This window comes from Microtus oregoni, unplaced genomic scaffold (genome assembly GCF_018167655.1).
Source record: "Microtus oregoni isolate MIOR12 unplaced genomic scaffold, Mior012 000006F_ref0000085, whole genome shotgun sequence".
Taxonomy (NCBI): domain Eukaryota; kingdom Metazoa; phylum Chordata; class Mammalia; order Rodentia; family Cricetidae; genus Microtus; species Microtus oregoni.
The window spans coordinates 56,475,871-56,497,167 of NW_024543065.1; the positions used below are offsets into that span (position 1 = coordinate 56,475,871).

Here is a 21,297-nt window from a genome sequence, read left to right on the forward strand (position 1 = left end):
GGGGAGGGAGCAAGGTAGGGCCACGGGGTGAAGGAGACAAGGGTTGAGCATCTTGGAGGGAAGCAAGGGTACAAAGAATGAGAAGAGGTCAGGAAGGTAAGGAGATAAAGAAAGGTCAGAGATGTGAGGGGAGGGGTTGGGTTAGGAGGGGGCGGGGACGAAGGGGGAGGTCAGGGGTTGAAGAAGAGCGAGGGGTGAACAGGGTTTAGGGAAGTAAGGAGGGGTCAGGGTAAGCAGGAATCAGGGGGTAAGGAGGGGTCAGAGGTGAACAGGGTTGGGGTGAAGAGGAACCAGGGAGGTAAGGAGGAGTCAGGGTGAACAGGGATAAGGGAGGTAAGGAGGGGTCAGGGGTGAGCAGGGGTCAGGGTGAACAGAGGTCAGGGAGGTGACCAAGGGGGTCAGATTTTGGCTATGCACACACATAGGGAGGGGTAGGAAGCAGTAGCATCATGGAAATGCTAAGGGCTCAGAGGTGACAAACACCAGGGACTTCCAAGGGTCATGATAGACTTGGCGAGCCGGTCAGTAGTCACTCCCGGAGCTGCACAGACACTGAGGAGTCGGTCACCCTTGTCCTCCGCAGCCCGCCAGCCTCCATGCGGTTCTTGGCCTTGTGCTGGAAGTGGACATAGCGCACTCCGGGACCGTACTGGCGGAAGACGTGGGACACCTGTGGCAGCCCAGGGTTAGGAAGAAAGTCTCAGCAGGGTGGCCACAGCCTGTTGTCCCTCCTCCCTCTGCCCAAGGTTTGGGAAAGAACACCTGTGTGGGCAGGACCTGTCAAGGCATCTCACCTGAACCCAACGGCCAGGGGGACCTCTGCCATTGGTCCGAGGGGCCACGTGGTGCTGGGCAATGACAGTGCGGCGGTCAGCTGCTAGCAACCAGACGTGCAGCTCGTAAACACACTGGTCCAGGCGGCTGTCCTCGAACCTGGAGGAGGGCAGGCTTTCACCACCATGCAGCTAGCCCATCATCTCAGCCCTCCAGATCCAACCCCATGCCCTGTCTAGTGGGGGAGTAGACATGTCACCAAAAGTGACACTATATATGTAGATGGGGAGGAGCAGGTGGGAATCAAGGTGAAATGGGGTACAGGCAGGGGGAAGAGCAAGATGAAGGTGTAGCGGAGGTTAGGGATGGGGTGGGGAATGCAGGGCACTGGAGCAAAGGTGGATGGCCCCTTCGTATAACTGGGGTAGGCGTCCAGGTGGAGCCCTGTGAAACTGCCCCTTAACAAGAAGAGGGGAATCTTGGAATCACAGAGGGGTGCAGTCTTCAGCGGGTAAAGGAACAGCCTGGCCCAGAGGGACCCCACCCAATTGATTCCTGAAAGACACAAAGGCTGTAACAAAGGGCCAGTGGAGGCAGGACCCGGTGGGACCACATGTCAAGGGGACAGGAAAGCCTGAGCTCTGGGGAGCCTGGGACAGCCATGATCAGGCAGCCAGGCAGGGCGGGGCATCCAGGTGGGTGGGGCTCACCAGTCCATGATGGTGATGTCAGGCTGTTCATCATCCAGCAGTTCTTCCCAAAGCTTCTTGGCCAGCAGGTTCACACATTGTTCCTTCACGGTCCAGCTGCAGAGGAACAAGAGAGGACATGGGTCTGGGCCTGAGGTCGCCCAGGGAGCAGGAAGCATGGTCACAGGGCTCTAGTGACAGCAGGGGAATCTCCCCGAATCCGTCCCTCCACCTCCATTCATGAGGGCCTGAAGTCTTGGTTCCTAGGAGACCCTAGAGGACAATGTACACAAGCCCTCTGCTCCAGAAGAGAGCTGACACTTAGTGCAACCCTATCTTAAAATAAGAAGTAAAGAGAGGACTAGGGGTCCTCAGTAGTAGAGCCCCTGCCTAGAATCCCCCAGTGAGGGGCTGGGGGTGTGGCTCAGTGGTAGAGCCCCTGCCTAGAATCCTCCAGTGAGGCCCTGGGGTGTGACTCAGTGGTAGAGCCCCTGCCTAGAATACCCAGTGAGGGGCTGGGGTGTGGCTCAGTGGTAGAGCCCCTGCCTAGAATCCCCCAGTGAGGGGCTGGAGGCGTGGCTCAGTGGTAGAGCCTCTGCCTAGAATTCACCATACAGGAGCTGGACTGTGGTCAGTAGAGGACCCAGGTCACTCTCTCCCAGGGAAAGAGGATGAGAGTAAGTTTTATCAAACACCTACTGTGTGCTGGCCAGACTTCTTGGGTGCCTAAGTTGCATGTTTAATAGGGATTCTGTTATGACTAATCCTCTCACCAGAGCAAGAAAGAGGTTCTTCTGCAGGAGAACAGCAAAGAAGGCTGGAGAAGGGAAGGTGGAATTCCACCCCATCCCCACCCCTGTGGCAACTCACCTGAGGGGCCCCTGCAGGTTCTCAGTAGTAATGTACCATCCGCGGAAATTACCTGGCCGGTGGGGAGGAAAAAAGCGTTGGTTGGTGAGACTTCATTCCTTGAGGGGCGCCATCCTCCCTGGCAGAGCCCCCAACACTTACCCAGGTCTGTCAGGGGCTTCCGCGTGGGACCCGTAGGGGGCGCCGGCTGGTAGATATTAATGCCTGAATCACAAAGGGGAACCGAGCCTTAGGTCAGTGCCTACCTCCTCCCGTCTTCCTTCCCCTGGAGCTAAACTGGAAGGGCAGGAACCCAAGCCGGGCTCGACCAGCCTAGCAGGGACTAAGGAGGACGGTGGGCGGTTATGGTGAGTCTCAGACGGAGCTCCAGACGAAATCTAGAGAAAGGGACCGAAACACAGGCCGAGGCGAGGGAGAGAGACAGGGTGAGACACGCACCGAGACCATATGCAGAGTAGGATAGAGATACGGAAACACAGACGTGCAGTGACAGACGAGGAACCACAGAGGAAGATGAAAAGACGGAGGGTCTGAGCAGCGCGCCAGGTGTCCCCAGCTGCGTCCCCACCTTCGGGGTTGGGTGAGCTGAGCAGGTTGCGGTAGAGCGGCCGCTCCAGAAACAGCAGCCTCCAGCTGAGGCTCGGGGGCAGCTCGAGCTTCCCGCTCAGGGGTCCCCATTCTTCCAGCAGCAGTTGCCTGGCTTCGACCTCGGTGGGCGCCTTGGGCTCTGGGAGCTCAGGAGTCTCCGGGGACAAGGGAGACCTTGGGGACGGCGGTGGTGGTGGGGACTGTGCAGGCGGTGGCAGCTCCTCAGAGTTCTGGGACCCCTCAGCTTCCATCCTGCCGCTGAGCGCGTCTCTGTCCTGTGGCTTCTCTAACCCTAAGGTTTGGTTGACTGGGTCGCGGTTCCTAGGATCCAGGTTAACTGGGGGTGGAGGGGTGGGACAAGTCATCAGGCATTTAAGAGAGGGTGTGTTAGGGGAAGGATCCGAATCCCGGGGGCCCTCCTCCCTCAGACCAGGAGTCCGGTATGCAAACTCCTCCTCCTCCTAACCTAGAGTTCTAGGTTCACAGCCTACCTTCCCAGATCCAGGGGTTCAGACACCAGCTGTCCTCCCTCAGATCCAGGAGTCCAGGCTGCAGTCCTCCTCCTTCAGAAGGGGTTCAGTCTCTGCCCCCTCAGCTTCTCACTCCACTGCCCCAGTTTCCCCAAGGCCAGCTGAGGACCTTTCCTAGCGCCTGGGGCTAAGTCAGGCTCTCTGATGACATGTAACCTCCTTAAGGCTGACCCCGCAGGACTGAAGCCAGTTAAAGCTAACCCCAGTGGGCTGGGGCAGGGGTCTAGCCTCCAGCACGTCTTCACCTCTCCTGAGACACTTCTCAGGTACTCAGACATTTTTGTTATTCCGAAAAACAAAATAGGTCAGGGTGAAGCCGGAAACAGAGATGTCAGAGGTGGGCGACCCATGGAGCCTGGAGGCGGTAGCCCCTGACTGGGCTACTCTGGGTGACTGTCCCTCCCTGCCTCCTCCCCCAGGAAGGATGGGGCACCGAGGAGGCAGGGCTTTGGGGCGTCAGGAACCTGTAGGGCCAGATACCCAAGGCCTCTTCCTGCCTGTAGCCCATCCCCACCCCGTTCTGGTTGGCCCTGAGTGGAGACCATCCCTAGCCGGAACTTTGGTGCCAGAAGGGCGCCTTAAACCTATTTCACTAACAAAGAGGAGGAGCAATGAGAAGATGGGCAATTTGGAAGCAGATCTGGGGCCTGAAGCCCCCCACCCAGATCTCACCCCCATCAGCCCTGGGCAAGCTACTACTGGCTTTTTGGTTATTTTGCTGTTATTTAGGGGCTTTTGTATTTTATTTTGTTTTGTTTCCAGACATAGTCTATACGTAGCCCAGGCTGGCCTTGAACTTCTGATCTTCCTACTTCTACTGTCTAAATGAGGTTGTTACACAAGCTGTACCACATGCCCTGTGTGTGCTGCCATTGCTATCCCATTCTCCCAGGCTAGACCCGCGCACACTTCCACACTCCCTGTCCTTCAGACTCTTGGAGTGGTGCTCATGCTCAGTTCACACTCCAATTATGATGCCTGCCTTGCTCTCATTGTTTCCAGCCTGGAAACAGGGTAAGCCATCCTGTCTCCTCATCCATCTTAGAAAGAACCCACCCTGTCGTTCCGCCCATTTTGCCAGTGAAGAAACAGAGACCCAGAAAGGTCTAGTGATTCACTGGAGGTTGCACAGCATGGACGTGGCAAGTTGGACAGACGCCCAGGAAGTCTCAGGTGTGCTCAACAGTGATCAGATTTGAATCAAGAAACAAAGCTACGGGCTCACGGTGACGAGGACTTCAGCCGATGATAGATGTTGATATTATAGTTATTAGAGTTCTTGACTTAGACCCATGCACGCGCAGCAGCGAGAGCCCGTGATAAAGCGTGGGCACAGCTCAGGGAGCTGAGGCAGGAGGCTGTTGGCTGTTGGCTGTTGACCTGCACACTGAAGGGCTGGGAAGTCACCAGGCCCTAGGAGGGCTGAGGTGACAAATATACCTTCCAGGTGCCACACCTCAGCGGATGAGCCCACGGCACACACAAGACTGCACGCACTCCTGGGGCCACCCCGGCCCACACTCCTTGTCCTAGCTACAATCCCGCCCGCCTACCTCAGGCCTGTCACGGTGGGTGGGAGGGAAGCCTGATGAGTGGGCCCAGAATCCGGGGCAAGGTGTGGCTGCAGCCTGCAGGAACCTGGAGGAAGAAGCCCAGGACTACAGAGGCTTTCTGTTCTTTTAAAAATATATTTAATCCTTCCCTAATTCATACATACATAAACAGATATGATTTAAAAATGTGCTTTGATTATATTATCCCCCATTATCCTTACCCACCCCTCCCTCTGGCCGAAACTAATATGCCCCGTCCTACTCTGAAGTATTTATCTGTTTGTTTTCTTTGAGAATATATTCTTAAGGAGCTCAGGCTGTCCTCCAAGTCCCAGCTATGGCGCTGGGCTGTCACACGGCCTGTGGAATGTGCTGGATTGTTTCTTTGTGTTGGGCTCTGTGAATATTCACCCAGATTGTGCCCCAGCCACACCCCCAGCCCCTCACTGGGGGATTCTAGGCAGGGCCTCTACTGTGGCGCTATCTTAGGCTTTTTCTTTCCTTCTTGTCTGTGCCTCCATGCTCAGTGGCCCCCAAATCCTGGGGTATATCTGATTCACAGGGGAGCTTCCTTGTCCCATCGCAGGAATCTGGCTGGGCCCCAGAGCCTCGGGTTTGCCTGATTATGGGGACTCAGGGTGTGCAGCTTTTGCTCTTTCAGAGAGAGTGGGTCCCAGTGCTAAGTCTCCAGCTTCTGCTCTGGCCACCGGAAGGCCAGGAATGTCTCCAGTGTGGCGGTTAGCTAAGAGCACTTAGAGCACATGCTCGCGCAGAAGCGCTCACGCAGAGGCTCACACGCTGGTCGTGGCAGCCCCGCACTGGAACAGCTCGTGCGCACACACCTGGATTAACACCCGGGGATGTAGCTGGAGTCTGGGTGCTCACCAGGGACCGTGTTAACATGGGCATGGTCTCCAACGTGGCACTGGCAGAAGGTGATTAGACCTTTCAGAGGTGGGGTCCAGAAGGTGCCCTTCAGAGGACAAGGGACTTCTACCTCTCTCCATTTTGTTCCTTCACTTCCTGACCACCATGTAAGTGTGGCTTGGCTCCACTGTGAGTCCTCACAGTGACCAGAAGCAACGAGGTCAGAGGTGATATAAGACCTCTGAGGCTGTGAACCAAATTAAGCCTTTTCTTTTTTACTAGTTTAGCCAGACAGAGATGACGTACATCTTTAACCCCAACAAAGGCAAAGGCAGGCGGATCTCTATGAGTTCAAGGCCAACCTGGTCTACAGGGTGAGTTCTAGGACAGTTCTGTTATATAGAAAAACCTGTCTCAAGAAACAAACAAGATGTATTGTATAGTGTTCTTACTACACTGGTTGGCTTAGGACACACTGTGCAGACCAGGTTGGCTTTGAACTCAGAGATCTGCTCTCTTATTTATTTTATGGGTATATGTTTGTCTGCATGCATGTTTGTTTACCACATGCATGCCTGGTGCCCTCAGAGGTCAGAAGAGGACATCAGAAACCCAGGAACTGGAGCTACAGATGGTTGTGAACTCCCCTGTATGTAGCTGTGTTGTTTTGCTTTGTTTTTTGTTGTTTGTTTTTTTAATATTTGGGAGCTCACCACCCAGCTACCAAATAAATACATTCTTTCTTATGAATGTCTAGCCTTAGCTTTGCTTGTTTCTAGCCAGATTTTCTTAAATTATCCCATCTACCTTTTGCCTCTGGGCTTTTCCCTTTCTCTATTCTATGTCTTTCTTTACTTCTTATTCCATGACCGGTTGTGTGGTGGCTGGCCCCTGGCATCCTTCTCTCCTCCTCTTCCTGTTTATTCTCTCTGCTTACCAGCCCCACCTATTCCTTTCTCCTACCTAGCTACTGGATGTTCAGTTCTTTATTAAAACAATGAGGTATTTCAGGCAGGCAAAGTAACACAGCTTTAGAGTTAAACAAACACAACATGAAAGAATGCAACATATCTCTGCATCATTAAACAAATATTCTGCAGCATAAAGGAATGTAATGCATCTTCAAGCAATATTGAAGAACTAATACTGAACACTGCAGGTTCTGGGAATGAAACCCCAGTCCTCTGGAAAAGCAACAGCTGCTCTCAAGTGCTGATGCACCACCCAGCTCCATCTCATTTTTCAAAGTTGAGGGTCTCAGGAATTTTGTTATAGCAGCAGAGAGCTCATCTTACTGCTACACCGATACACCGGGATTCTCTCTACTCAGCAGATAAAAGGAACGAACTATCCAAACACATGAGAATGTGGATGTGTGGACAAGTCTAAAAATCCCTACCAATAAAAAACAGGCACCGGGCAGTGGTGGCGCACGCCTTTAATCCCAGCACTTGGGAGGCAGAGGCAGGTGGATCTCTGTGAGTTCGAGACCAGCCTGGTCTACAAGAGCTAGTTCCAGGACAGGCTCCAAAACCACAGAGAAACCCTGTCTCGAAAAAGCGAAAATAAATAAATAAATAAATAAATAAATAACAGGCAAAACAATAGTACCTATAGCATGGTTTCATTTATATTAACAATGGCACCTATGGCATGATTTCCTTTATATAAATACTGGAAAAGGCGAGATTAACTAACATCACAGAAATCATGCTGATGGCCATTGGAGGCTAAAGGAATTACAGTCAAGCGGCATGAGTGACGTTTCATGGGCAATGGGGTACAAGGTCTAACTTTGTAGCCCAGGCTGTCCTGGAACTAGATGTGTAGACCAGGTTAGCCTGTAACTCACAGAGATCCACTTGCTTCTGCCTCTTGTGTGTTGGGATTAAAGGCGTGTGTCACTGCAGCCGGCCAGGGAAATTCTGTCTTAACTCTGGTTATCACATGGGTATATGTATTTGTCAAAAAACATTAATATATATACATATATATATATATATATATATATATATATATATATATATATTGAGGCAGGATTTCTCTGTGTAACAGTCCTGGCTGTTCTGGAACTCACTTTGTAGACCAGGCTGGTCTCGAACTCACTGAGATCTGCCTGCCTCTGCTTCCCAAGTGCTGGTATCAAAGGTGTGCGCCACCATTGCCCGGCCACATCTGGGATGTTTTTAAAATCAGTGTATTTATCAAGTTTTAATTATATCTTGATCGGAAACAAAACAATCGAGAATCCAGTCATTTTCTCTATACTCTAATTAAAGGGATGTAGAAAATAACTATAACAGTGGGCCTCATGGGCACTCATGTGACAGAAAATAAAAATAAAAGCATTTGTCCAAGGAGGCTTAAGTTAGCTTATAACCAAGAGGACTGGACTTGTAGGGTGCTGACTTGGCACACTCCTGGGAGTGAAGAAATGGAACATGGTGGAAAATGCCCCAGAAGGTAGAGGCAGGATTGCAGGTAGGGCGTTCACAAACAGCGCTGGGATCCATTGATATAGGTATGAATAATCTGCATTGGTGTGGATTTTAAGGTCAATTTTGCTATATGTATATGTATTTCTGCTCTTGATTAAGGTATTGTGATTGTGTAGTTCATTTTAAAAGTATAATGTATAATTAGAAAATATAGGTTGTTAATGGATAATCATTAATAATAGTCAAGCTTGTAGTCATGTTAGTTAGATTTTCTAGATATATAGAGATATATTTCAGTTAGATAGACATTCTTCATATCTTTCAAAGACTGCAGAATATGGCATTTAATGTTTTAATAACTTAGGACTTTTCATGACAATGAGACACTCTGCTCCTGGCAGCACCAATCTACTTCAAGAGGAAGATGGGCATCGAAGAGGATCCTTATGGAGTTTGATAGCCATTTGGGCAAGAAACTGCTCTTGCCTGGACTGATGCATGAACTGGACACAGAGAACCTGCAGAGAGAGGACTGCTGAACTTGCCTAAAGGTGAGATGGTCTTTCGGGGTTTCTGACTCATGAAAGAGTCTGCGAGACATTCTGCAGGATACAGCAGAAAGAGACTGAACTGTCTTTGGAATTTCCTGCTTGATGAAAATGTCTGCTGGATACTTTGGGCCTGAAGGCTGAAGATGGATGCCCCAACGGTACAAAAGAACTTTGGGTGACTGTCCAGGCAGCGAGATGTCTCTGTTATTTCTAAAGTTTTGGACTTCGTGTTTGTTAGGTAATATTATATCCTTCTGGAGTCTTTGATGGAGTTGAACAATGAATAGATAGTTATAGTTTTCCATTGTTATGATAAAATATAAAATAGATATAAATATTGTAACTGTAATTCTTGCTTGATAACTGTTTTGTTATATGTAATTTTGCTATGTTAAAGTTAAAGCCTTCCTTTTTTTGTTTAAACAGAAAAAGGGGAAGTGATGTGGGAGTGTCATATATCAATCTGTTGATTTCATTGGTTAAGCAATAAAGAAACTGCTTGGCTGGCCCTCATAGGTTAAAACATAGGTGGGAGGAGTAAACAGAACAGAAGGCTGGGAGAAAGAAGCTGAGTCGAGGAGTCACCATGATTCTCCCACTCCAGGCAGACGCAGGTTAAGATCTTTCCTGGTAAGCCAGCTCGTGGGCTACACAGATTAATAGAAATGGGTTAGATCGAAATGTAAGAGCTAGCCAATAAGAGGCTGAAACTAATGGGCCAAGCAGTGTTTAAAAGAATACAGTTTCCGTGTAATTATTTCGGGTAAAGCTAGCCGTGCGGGCGGCCGGGTGCCAGGGACGCAGCCCTGCAGCTCATATTACTACAATACATGAGACCCCAAGAAAGAAAGAAAAAAAGAACACAGAAAATTTATCATAAGTACCGCAAATGTAGTCCAGTTCATCACAGAAAAGGTTATTTTGGCTCACAGTCGTGAAGGCATCAGAAGTCACCATTGGCCTTGTTGGCTTGGGCCTGATTGACACTGTGTGGGGAGCATGGGTGATACAAGATCTTTGCCCATGGCTGGGAACCAAAAGAGGAACAAGATTAGGCCAGGGACAAGAAGATCTTTTGCTAGGCACAACCTTGTAGAGGTTACACATCCTCCCAGTATGGCTGCTCCAGGACCCCAAATCCCTCACTGGGGGATTCTGGGCAGGGTCTCTACCACTGAGCCACACCTCAGCCCCTCACTGGGGGATTTTAGGCAGGGTCTCTACCACTGAGCCACACCCCAGCCCCTCACTGGGGGATTCTAGGCAGGGGCTCTACCCCTGAGCTACACACCTCAGCCCCTCACTGGGGGATTCTAGGCAGGGGCTCTACCCCTGAGCCACACCCCAGCCCCTCACTGGGGGATTCTAGTTGTGTCTTCTGCTGCTATCCTCCAAGGTCTCTTTCACTTTATTTTGAGACAGAGTTGGATCTGGTGGCTCGGACTGGAATCCTAGTTCATCAGTGCATCAGGCTGAACAGCTGACTACTAACAAGCCCCCAGGGTAGCACTGCTGCCATGGTCTCGGATTCCTCACGTGGTAGATAGACCACTGTACTCCAAGCTCTAAGTTCCATTCCCATCACCACAAGAACAAAACCAAGATCACTGTTCTGAAGCAGTAGGCTGCCTGGGCCTTTGTCCTGGCAGTTGGCTTAGCTTCACCCTAACTACTCATTGAGGCCGTCCACACGGTGCCCCCCTGTTCCAGCTAGCGCTCAGGCCTCCACCTTCACCCCACTTTATGGTCTTTGCACATGCTCCTCCTCCTGTCTGCAAGGCTTTATTGATATTTCAGTGCCTGTCTTCAGTTTGTCCCTTCCTCAGTCTGGAGACGCTGTTCTTAATCTCTCGTACCAGTGTGGTGCCTGTGGACCCAGGCACAGCCCCATTGCTGCTGGGGCCCCTAGGCCAGGCCTGCTGTACCCACTCCACCCTTCAGTATTACACTTCCTGGCTTCCTGCCCTCTCTGTGATCTGTCTGAATGTGTGGCTCTCTGGGTCACCATCTGGCTCACCTTGCTAGAATGTTGCCTTGCCAGGGCAGGGCCTCCACAGGTTCTGTTTACTGTTTGTCTCAGTCTTGGGCTGTGACCATGCCTGCTGAGCAGGAAAGAAGTGGAGGCCAGACACTGCTTTGGAGAGGAACCATGCCCAGACATCCTGCATCCAAATCTTTACTCTGTGGCTAAATCAATATGTGTCCCATGAACACAGGACTTGTGCCTGCTGGGGGGTGGCATGCAGGGCTGGAAAGGGACATAAGTCAGAGATGCAGGAGTGGGAAGGGGCAGCCAGGCTGGTTGGGAAGAAAAGCAGATTGGGTTAAATATTGTTTGATGAGGTAGATGGATGTGATCCAGCTCTGCTCTGCAGGGAACAATATATGCATGCATCCAGCCCTTCACTAATAGGTCTAGGCAAGCCCTCTGCTGCTCAGCCACACCCCAGCCCCTCACTGGGGGATTCTAGGCAGGGGCTGTATCACTGAGCCATGTCCCCAGCCCCTCACTGGGGGATTCTACGCAAGGGCTCTACCACTGAGACATGCTTCTTCTGCATGCCTGCCTGTGTGCATGCGTGTGTGCGTGCGTGCGTGCCTGCATGTGTGTGTGTGTATTGGAGGTCATAGGAAAACCTCAAGTGTCAATCCTCACCTTCCACCTTGTTCGAGATGCTGCAGACCCTAGGCTGGATGGTTCACAAGCTTTCAGGGATTCTCCTGTGTCCACCTCCCATCTTACTCTAGGAACATTGAATTTACAGACATAATCTACAATACCTTAGCTTTCCCTGGGTTCTGGGGATTTGAACTCAGATCTTCATGTTTGCATGGAGAACACATTTGCCCATTGAGCAATCTCCTGAGCCTCATGCATTTAACTATCTGTCTGTCTATCTGTCTATCCATCTATCTATGGTTTCTCAAGACAGTGTTTCTCTGTGCAGCCCTGACTGTCCTGGAACTCACTCCATAGACCAAGCTAGTCTCAAAATCACAGAGGTCCTCCTGCCTCTGCCTCCCGAGTGCTGGGATTAAAGGCAGTGTGTCACCACACCTGGGATTTTGTCTTTTAGTATATATGCTGCCTAAGCAAGCACGGGATTTTGTCTTTTAAAAGGAAGACTTGGCTCGCAGTTTTAGAGCTTTCAGCCCACGGTCCCTACTGTCATCAATCCTGGGTCCATCTTGAGGTAGCAGCCAGTTTAGATGGGTAGTGTACAATGGCACCCCTTTTGGAACGTGCATTTCTTGGATAATGAATCAGGTGGCCTCACGTCCTTTGGGCGCTTCCTTTCCACCTAGTCTGGCTAAGCTATCACCCACGTCCCTGCTGTGCTTGTGTTCTTACGCTTGCTAGATTCTGTCTCAAGTCTCAGCAGGGCAGGCATGTGAGAAGTATTGCCTTCCTGAGGGGTCAGTGCAGCTCCAGGAGGCTCATGGGAAGAACTGCTTCATTCAGTCTGAGCAGCATCAGTGTTCGCGAATATTTTGCCCATTCAGAAACCCACCTATTACATTCTGAAGCCTGCTTGTTACACATGAAAATTATTTGATTACTTAGTTCATTTTGAGTCAGGTACTCACTATGTAACCCAGGTGGCCTGGGACTCTCTCTCTTCCTGCCTCAGCCTTTTGTGTGCTGGGAAGACAGCTGTACCGCCATGTCTGGTCTAAGTGAAGCATCTTGGTTTTTATACTATCAACTATTTTTCTTTTTCTTTTTTTTTTTTCGAGACAGGGTTTCTCCGTAGCTTTTTGTTCCTGTCCTGGAACTAGCTCTTGTAGATCAGGCTGGCCTCGAACTCACAGAGATCCGCCTGCCTCTGCCTCCCGAGTGCTGGGATTAAAGGCATGCGCCACCACCGCCGGCTTAAAGTTCTTTTTTTTATATTTATTTATTTATTATGTATACAATATTCTGTCTGTGTATATGCCTACAGGCCAGAAGAGGGCACCAGACCCCATTACAGATGGTTGTGAGCCACCATGTGGTTGCTGGGAATTGAACTCAGGACCTTTGGAAGAGCAGGCAATGCTCTGAACCTCTGAGCCATCTCTCCAGCCCTTTATTTTTCATTTATATTCTGCGTATAGTTTTTTTCTTTTCTGGTGTTCTTTTTGACTCTGCGGTCGTGGACAACTTCTTCTGTCTGCTTTTGGTCACAGCCTTTCACTGCCATGACCAAACACTTGAGGGAAAGCCACATGGAATTTATATACTGATGGCTAGCCTGACGGTTTAGAGCCACCGAGGAGAGGCCTCTGTCCCTCACAGACATCTAAATTAGCCGAGGTGGGACAACACCCTGAGCATGAGCGGAGTCATCCCATGGGCTGAATCCCAGGCTGAATAAAAAGGAAAAAGCAGCTGGGGCTGGAGTTCAGTTCAGCAGTTAAGAGCATTGGTGTGGGACATGCCAGTCAATTTCCTAGACACTCAAGGGACCATCCGTGAGCTGCCACGTTGGTGCTGAAGTCAAACCCGGGTCCTCTGCAAGATGAGCCAGTGCTCTTAGCCGCTGAGCCAGCTCTCCAGCACCAGACTGCTTTTCATTTCATTTTATGTAAATTTTTGTTTGATCTTGTGGTGCTGAGAATTAAATCCAGGGTCTCATGGATGTAGGCAAATACTCCACTGGGTCATACATTAGCTTAAAATTAAATAGGCACCCACTTTTGCTGTTTTGGACAGCACAAATCTAAGCTGCCTTTAAAATTTTTTAATATCTTGTTTTTGTCTGTCTCAGGGGACAACGCAAAGAAATTGGATCTCTCCGCCACCATGTGGGCTCTCTTTCCACCCAGTAGGTCCTGGGGTCCTATACTATGCACTCAGGTCACTGGGCGTGGCGACAGACACCTTTACCAGCCAAGCATCTCACAAGCATGTAGGCTGCCCTCTTGTTCAATCGGTAAGGCCATTTTTCTTCCTCAGGGTGAAACGAACCAGCTTCCTGAGTACTGCATGGTGGAGAGCACCATTCTTGTCTGGAGCTTCTGGCACACACTGTGTTTTGTCTGGAGCTTCCGGCACACACTGTATCTTGTCTGGAGCTTCCGGCACACACTGTATCTTGTCTGGAGCTTCCGGCACACACTGTGTCTTGTCTGGGAGCTTCCGGCACACACTGTGTCCTGTCTGGAGCTTCCGGCACACACTGTATCTTGTCTGGAGCTTCCGGCACACACTGTGTCTTGTCTGGAGCTTCCGGCACACACTGTGTCTTGTCTGGGAGCTTCTGGCACACACTGTGTCCTGTCTGGAGCTTCTGGCACACACTGTGTCTTGTCTGGGAGCTTCCGGCACAAACTATATCCTGCCTTTGAGCTCTCTGATGTGTCATTAAGCCAGTTCCTATGGGGAAACCCAGCAAATCCAGTGAGCCACTGGGGTGGGTCCATGGCATAGCAAGGACATTTTCCAGCCTGCCATGCCCCTGGGCATGGCCAAACACCTGGCCAATGAAGAGATGGTGCAACCCTTGGGTCAAGTCCTTATAAAGGAACTGTCCTGATGCAAGAGGTTACAGTCCCAGGATGGAGGGCCCAGGAAGGAGGGCCCAGGAAGGACCAAATTCCAGCTTCGTGTTTAGCACAGAAAGGTTGCCTTTTTTTCCTGTTGTTTCCGTATGGAGCAGATGTCAAGAGTCCCTTGTTGACATACAGGTTGATGGGCCCACCCAGGTCCTGATTCAGCTTGGGCGGAACCCAGGAAATCAAATTTGCAAATTCTCAGGGTGGACCAAGGCTGAATACTTTAGAGACCCGCAGGTCTGACCAGTTTCCACCATTTGTTTGGGTTCTCCGTTCACACCCCTCTGACTTGAAGAATAAACACCTCGAACTCTTGGGCCCCACTTGTCACCCGCCTTCCCACCCAGCTGAGTTGATTCATTGCTTGGAGAGTGTGGCATCTGGGCAAAGCAAGATGATAATTTCATTCTTTCGTCTATGCTGCCTCCGCAGGTGGCACGCCTGGGGTCCTGCTCTGCAGTCTAAAAGCGCAGTGTAGAAACAGTCTTGCCAAGGCACCAAGAAGGCTCTGCCCAGGAAGATACCCTTCAAGTTCAGGGTGGGCAACTGGGGGGAGTCATCTCGCTCCAGCCACAGCAGAGGTGACCTTCTTTCCAGGGTTGGGGTACCACCACTGAGTGGCCCCGTGAGTCTGGGTAATTCCTCCAGTCTTCCCGACAGTGTGACTGACGTCCTGACTGGGGCAGTCAGGGTTGGGTGTTATAGACAGTAGGTGGCTGGCCCTTGGGGACATTTCTGCACAGATGACAGGGGCAGGAGGCAGAGCTGGGAGAGGGGTGGACCTCTCACAGAAACTTCTGTGAGACCCGGAGCCACCCTCCCAAATGCAGGGACAGTGACTGAAGATGTTCAAACCTGTTCAAACTTGGAGTAGAGCATACGGCAGGGGTCCTGGGTCATTTCTTCACCTGCACTGTGGAACCTCCCAGAAGCGTTCAGTCGCCAAGGGGATCGCAGGGAGCTCAGGTACCCAGCTGCAGGGCTCTGGAATCTCTCCATCTGGAAGGTCACCAGGCACTGGCATGGCTCCACCACATACGGTCCCGACCCTGCCAGAGCTGTATGGCAGTGGACATGGGGTGGACTGCACAGCCCGGAGTCCAAATCCCGGTGGCTGGGAGCCAGCTGGCCCTCACTCCCCCACTAGCTTCCTCTTGGGGGATCTCAGACAACAAAGGCAGGGTGCTCGCCGCTACTCCCATCGTTGGGCTTGGAGGCTTCTCCTTAGACCCGTGTCCCTGGCTGCTAGCTCCAGGAACTGAGCCTCAGTTAACCCCAAAGAGCTCGTCTGCTGGTTCCTACACTAGAGGACCAACACCTACCACTTCCAGGTCAAGGCCATGTGTGGAGACTGGCAATATTCTCCTGTAATCACAGAAGCAATCAGGAGACAGAGGCAGGGGAGTGCTGAGAGCCTGCCGCTAACCCAGGCTTCATGGCAAGCTGAGGTCAGCCTAAAAGACTCTGTCTCAAAACGACAAGTACTTTTTTTAAAAGGAGGAAACAAGGGGGCTGGAGAGATGGCTCAGTGGTTAAGAGCACTGACTGCTCTTCCAGAGGACCCGGGTTCAATTCCCAGCACCCACATGGCAACTCACAACTGTTTGAAGATCCAGTTGCAGGGGATCTGACACCTTCACACCAATGCACATAAAATAAAGTTAAATAAACCATAAAAAAAAAAAGGAGGAAACAATAATTCCAGGTCGCCGGGATACGGGGGATCATGGGACAGGAGCCTTCACACAACACACAACATAAAACAAGAAAATGTTTTAATTGTAAAACTAATTTGAGGGAGCAGTGGGGGGATGGGGGACCATAACCTGGGCCACCCCATCTGTCAGGGACCTGGGTAGTGTTATAAAATGACAATATAAATAGATCCTAGAAAACAGGCTGGCCAGGCGCAGTAGTCATTTGCTGCAGAGGTGGGGAGGGGAAGCCCAACCCGTCTCTCCTGGGAAAGAGCGTGCGGGGCTCCGGGAAAAGGCCACTCTTCAAACATTCATGATTGACCCTTCAATGGCTCAGGGTCAGGGGCTGGGCACCAGGCAAGGCCCGAGTTCCCTACTGGCAGACTGAGGACAGAGGTGGACTTTCTGAATGCACGCACACGCATGCACGTGCACCACTCTCTCTCCCCTACATAAACCTTTCTCATAGTGTCATCTGTGCCCCCAGTGGCCCCTGATGCAGACTTCCAGTGATGGGGCAGCTACCTTCTCTCCTCTGCCCTGGAGGGTGAGGGACCCATGGAGCTCGCTTGCTCCCATGTCCTGGTGCTGCTTTACAAGTCACGGAACCAAAACCGGAGTTCAGTAGTTGGGTCCCACGAAACCCCCAGCACAGTGATGGCGGCTCCCCACAGTGTCTCATGGGCTGTGGGAGCGGATCGGCCCCTACTGGCCTCTGCTGGGCAAGGGGCCCTAGGGCTCTTTGGTTCAGGACCTGGCTCCGGCTCATCTAGTTCGGTGCTGGCGCATCAGGGGCACGATGCTGGCCGGTGGTCCCGCCTTGGTGAGGAATGGGTGCTTCAGTAGCTCAGCAGCAGTGGCCCGCTGGGCTGGGTCCCGTACCAGCAGGCGGTCCAGGAAGCCTTTCAGAGATGGTGAGGCCTGTGGAGGAGCAGAGGTCAGCAGGACAAGGTTACTTGCTACAGGGCCACTTTCCTGTAAGGTCCTGTGGGCTGATGGCATCTTAGGGCGGGTCGGAGCTACCACTGGGCCACAAGGGGCACGACACCCAAAGATCCCTAAGGCTCATTTCCTTTCCATTTCTGTGGTTTAGCAGGGAGCACGGGGGAGGGGGGGGGCAGCCCCTTCCCACATGCAAATCCTCCAACAGGACAGACATACAATCAGACAACCTGGGCCTAAGCTCTGGGGTAGCCTAGGGCTGAAGGGTCCCTGAGGCTCTGCCTCTGGCCTGGGGTGCCGCCGGGAGTCAGCAATGGCACAGCCTAGTTCTGTTCACCTTGTGCAGGTTCTTCAGTCGGGGCGGCAGGTTGTCCCGAATCATCTTCATGGCTTTAAGGGGTGGCTCGTTGAAATAGGGGGGTTCCCCATCCACCATCTCGATCACCATCACTCCCAGTGACCAGATGTCCACCTAGGGTGGGAGAGGGACAGAGGGCTGAGTGCTGAGGGCAGTCAATCCTCTGTAAGCCCAGGAAGCATGGCCCCAGTTGGTCCCCACCTCTTTAGTCCTGGGCCTATAACCCAAGGACAGCGGAAGCCGGCCTACCCTGAATTCTCAGGTCTAGGGAACAACAGCCACCATGGATTGCTAATGTGTCTGAGCTCCATTCCTGTCACTTACGAGCCACCGTGACTGAGAGTCCCAATGATTCTCACGCTGGCCTGGCTCCCTGTGGGACCTTGTTCCAGCCTGTCCACCCCCATGTCTAGTGGGAATCAAGTTTGCCGACCGACAGGGAGGAAACCTCAGGGCTAGACAGGGCACAGCATCTAGTGGCAGGCCCAGGTGTCTCCTACAGCTGGAATCAAAGTGGCAACCTTTCCCTAGCAACGGGGCCTTCCTCATCATCAGCCATCCTCACACACACACTGCTCAGGACTGGGTGGGGGCCACCGCTAGGCTTACCTCTGGCCCATAGGGAAGGCGGGAGATTAGCTCTGGGGCCATCCAGTAGGGTGTGCCCACCAGTGACTTCCTCCTTGGCACCTCCTTGCTCACCTGGGCGCAGAACCCAAAGTCGGACAGTTTCACCTGGGCAGACAGGGGCTGCAGGTCAGAGGTGCCCCCTACCTGGCTGCCTTCAGACACAGAGGCTCCACTGAGCAGCAGGGGGAGGGCTCTGCTCCCTCCTGGCAGGGCTCTCAGGTATCCTGAGGGTCTTAGAGGATGTGGCTCAAGGCCTGCACAGTGAAGGCTCAGCAGGGACCAAGATAGGCTTGGCTCTGAAAGTCCAGGGATCTTGGCCCTTAGACCTAGTGGGAGAAAGTGCTATTTACTGGTTCAAGAGGAACACAGTCCAGCCTATGTCTGTATGTGAGAGAGAGAAAGCAAGAGAGAGACAGAGCACAAGAGAGAGAGGGGCTAGACACCTCTGCCATAACTAGTAGCTAGGGGGAGCGCACCTTTGCCATAACTAGTACTTAGGGGGAGCGCACCTCTGCCATAACTAGCAGCTAGGGGGAGCGCACCTCTGTCATAACTAGTACTTAGGGGGAGTGCACCTCTGCCATAACTAGTACTTAGGGGGAGCGCACCTCTGCCATAACTAGTAGCTAGGGGGAGCGCACCTCTGTCATAACTAGTACTTAGGGGGAGCGCACCTCTGTCATAACTAGTACTTAGGGGGAGTGCACCTCTGCCATAACTAGTACTTAGGGGGAGCGCACCTCTGCCATAACTAGCAGCTAGGGGGAGCGCACCTCTGTCATAACTAGTACTTAGGGGGAGCGCACCTCTGTCATAACTAGTACTTAGGGGGAGTGCACCTCTGCCATAACTAGTAGCTAGGGGGAGTGCACCTCTGCCATAACTAGTACCTAGGAATCACACCCTCTTGGGGCTGTGGGCCTTTCTGGACTCTTGATGATGTGTATGGCTCTTCTGGTCCCCAGAACTCATGTCCCTCGGCCTACGGGTACTACCTGACTCAACCATGGCCCCAGATTCAGAGTAAGACCTCAGTTTAAAGAGGGGAAGCCAGCAAAGTCAGCTTCACACCACAGGTCCAGACTGTTATCTGGCTTGCTGAAGTGAGGGAGGCAGTCAGGATGACACAAGGACCAGGAGGGGTTGGCATTTGGTGCACAGCAAATCTGGCACAGGTGTCCAGCGGTTGAGTGCTAGGTATCAGGGCAACAAGGCCCTGGGGGTCCTGTCTGGAGGAAGAGACAGTGGAGCAAGCCCTTAATCTCTTGGAGTCTAAAGCAGGAGAAGCCAGCCTGGGGCAGTGTAGCAGGTATCAGACTTTGGGGAGACACAGAAGACACTTTCTCAAAAAACAAACAAAAGCCAGGATCTTGTGAACTCAAGGCCGGCCAGGTTAACACAGCAAGTTCCAGCCAGCTGCTCAGCTAGGGAGCCCATAGCCTGGAGCTGTGCCTGTGGCCTCAGCCCTTCTTCTCTGGGCCGGCAAGTCTCTAACTTGCAGTTCTGTGAGGGCGGTGCTCTCCACCAATCTGGACCCTTCTCTGGGCTGTTGTGAGGTACAGATCAGTCAGCTGTTCTCCCAGTCACCAAACAAAGGCTCAGCTGCCACCCTAGCAGCAGCAGAAGCGGGGACAGGGCAGGGCAGGGACCCCAGCACTGGCTGTGATGGTGACAGCTGGAGAAGGCTGAGAGGTGCCTCACTTTGGGGTGCCTGAGGATTAACTGGGGCAAGGGTCACCCTGCGCTTGGTGGCACTACTCTATAGGCTGAACGAAGGGAAGGAGGTCTCAGCACGAGTTTTCTTTTCTTTTCTTTTTCTTTTTCTTTTTTTGGTTTTTCGAGACAGGGTTTCTCTGTGGCTTTGGAGCCTGTCCTGGAACTAGCTCTTGTAGACCAGGCTGGTCTCGAACTCACAGAGATCCGCCTGCCTCTGCCTCCCGAGTGCTGGGATTAAAGGCGTGCGCCACCATTGCCTGGCTCAGCACAAGTTTTCTTTTGCTTCCTGGCCACCAAGACCGGAGCTGCTTGGCTCCTGCCTACTCTACCACGATGGATTGAAACCTCTGAAATGCTCAGAAACAAAACACAACACAACACTTTTCTCCTTCAAGCTGTTCAGTCAAAAAAGATGAAAAGCTGTTGGGCCTTGGTGATGCAAGCCTTTAATCCCAGCACTTGGGAGGCAGAGACAGGCAGTCTCTGAGTTCAAAGCCAGCATTGACTACAGAACAAGTTCCAGGATAGCCAGGGCTACACAGAGAAACTGTCTTGAAAGGCAAAAGAAATGACAAAAGCCGCTTCCGACATCTAGCCACTCTCCCACTTACCCGGCCATCGTGGGTCAGCAAGATGGAGTCACTCTTGATGTCCCTGTGGATGACGCCCTGGGCATGGAGCACAGACAGCGCCTGTAGCACAGCAAGGCACACGGCGGCAATCTGTTCCTCATTCATCCTGCGTGGGAAGAAGGAGCAACTGGGCAGACAGGGCCCTGCTGGGAATGTCTGGCCCTGGGGTGAGGGTGGGGAGCTGAGAGGTCCCTACTCTGCTTCAGGACATGAAGAGGTCAAGAGGACCTATCTCAATAGGGGCTGGGGAGCTAAGATGACCCCATCCTGTGAGCCTGGCTTCACTGTCCCACCCACACTCTGGAAGGTCCCAGCTCCACCCCTGGGAGCACAGAAGCCAGCAGGTTGCCCAGTAGTACCTGGTGTGGGTGACAATATCAGTGAGGGCGCCTCCTTCCAGGAACTCCATGACCACCCAGAGCTCGTCGCCCACCAGGTAGCTGTTGTACATCTCCACCACGTTCTCATGCCGGTAGTCCCGCATGATCACCACCTGCGCGGGGCAGCCATTATGGGAGCCTGGGCATCGGCTCTTCCTCTACGGCTGGCGCCAGTTAGCCTCACTGCCTTCTAGCAGGCTGCACTGGGGCAAACCGGATCACTCCAGCTGTCCCCTTCTCCAAAGCCAAGAATACTTTGAAGGCAGCCTGAGGCATACTCCTCCATTCTAGGGGTACACTCTGGATCCCTATCCCACCATGCAGGTTCTTTAATCCTGACGGGTCCTGACTGGTCTTTGAGTGTTCTGACCATCAGGGGGACACAGGGGAGAAGAGGACAAGCAGGTAGGAAGAAAAGCTAAATTAAAAGGTGTGTGTGCAGGGGAAGGCGAGTGGAGAGCTAGACGAAGGACCAACTGGCGAGGGAAAGGTCTAGGAGCTGAGGGTGTGGTAGGGAACACTATGCTTATAGTGATCAGTTTAG

General features: G+C 52.1%; 2 protein-coding genes across 3 annotated transcripts in view; both read right to left on the bottom strand.

The window, feature by feature from the left end:
- Positions 1 to 529: 529 nt before the first annotated feature.
- Nccrp1 (NCCRP1, F-box associated domain containing) lies at positions 530 to 15,600 on the bottom strand. The gene is made up of 8 exons (XM_041654613.1): positions 15,543 to 15,600; positions 15,307 to 15,456; positions 2,902 to 3,258; positions 2,475 to 2,537; positions 2,334 to 2,385; positions 1,485 to 1,580; positions 795 to 933; positions 530 to 670 (listed from the first exon to the last, which is right to left on the bottom strand). The coding sequence occupies exons 1-8, from the start codon at positions 15,598 to 15,600 to the stop codon at positions 530 to 532; spliced, it is 1,056 nt and encodes a 351-aa protein (XP_041510547.1).
- Positions 15,601 to 16,158: 558 nt separating this feature from the next.
- Positions 16,159 to 21,297, bottom strand: part of Pak4 (p21 (RAC1) activated kinase 4) — a 39,172-nt gene continuing 34,033 nt past the window's right edge. For both annotated transcript variants that reach the window (XM_041654679.1, XM_041654678.1), the window contains 5 exons: positions 20,733 to 20,866; positions 20,353 to 20,479; positions 18,005 to 18,130; positions 17,375 to 17,509; positions 16,159 to 17,016 (listed from right to left, as the gene is read on the bottom strand). In XM_041654679.1, coding sequence (XP_041510613.1) covers positions 16,861 to 17,016; positions 17,375 to 17,509; positions 18,005 to 18,130; positions 20,353 to 20,479; positions 20,733 to 20,866 — 678 coding nt within the window. In that variant the 3' untranslated portion in view covers positions 16,159 to 16,860. The remainder of the gene's footprint in view (positions 17,017 to 17,374; positions 17,510 to 18,004; positions 18,131 to 20,352; positions 20,480 to 20,732; positions 20,867 to 21,297) is intronic.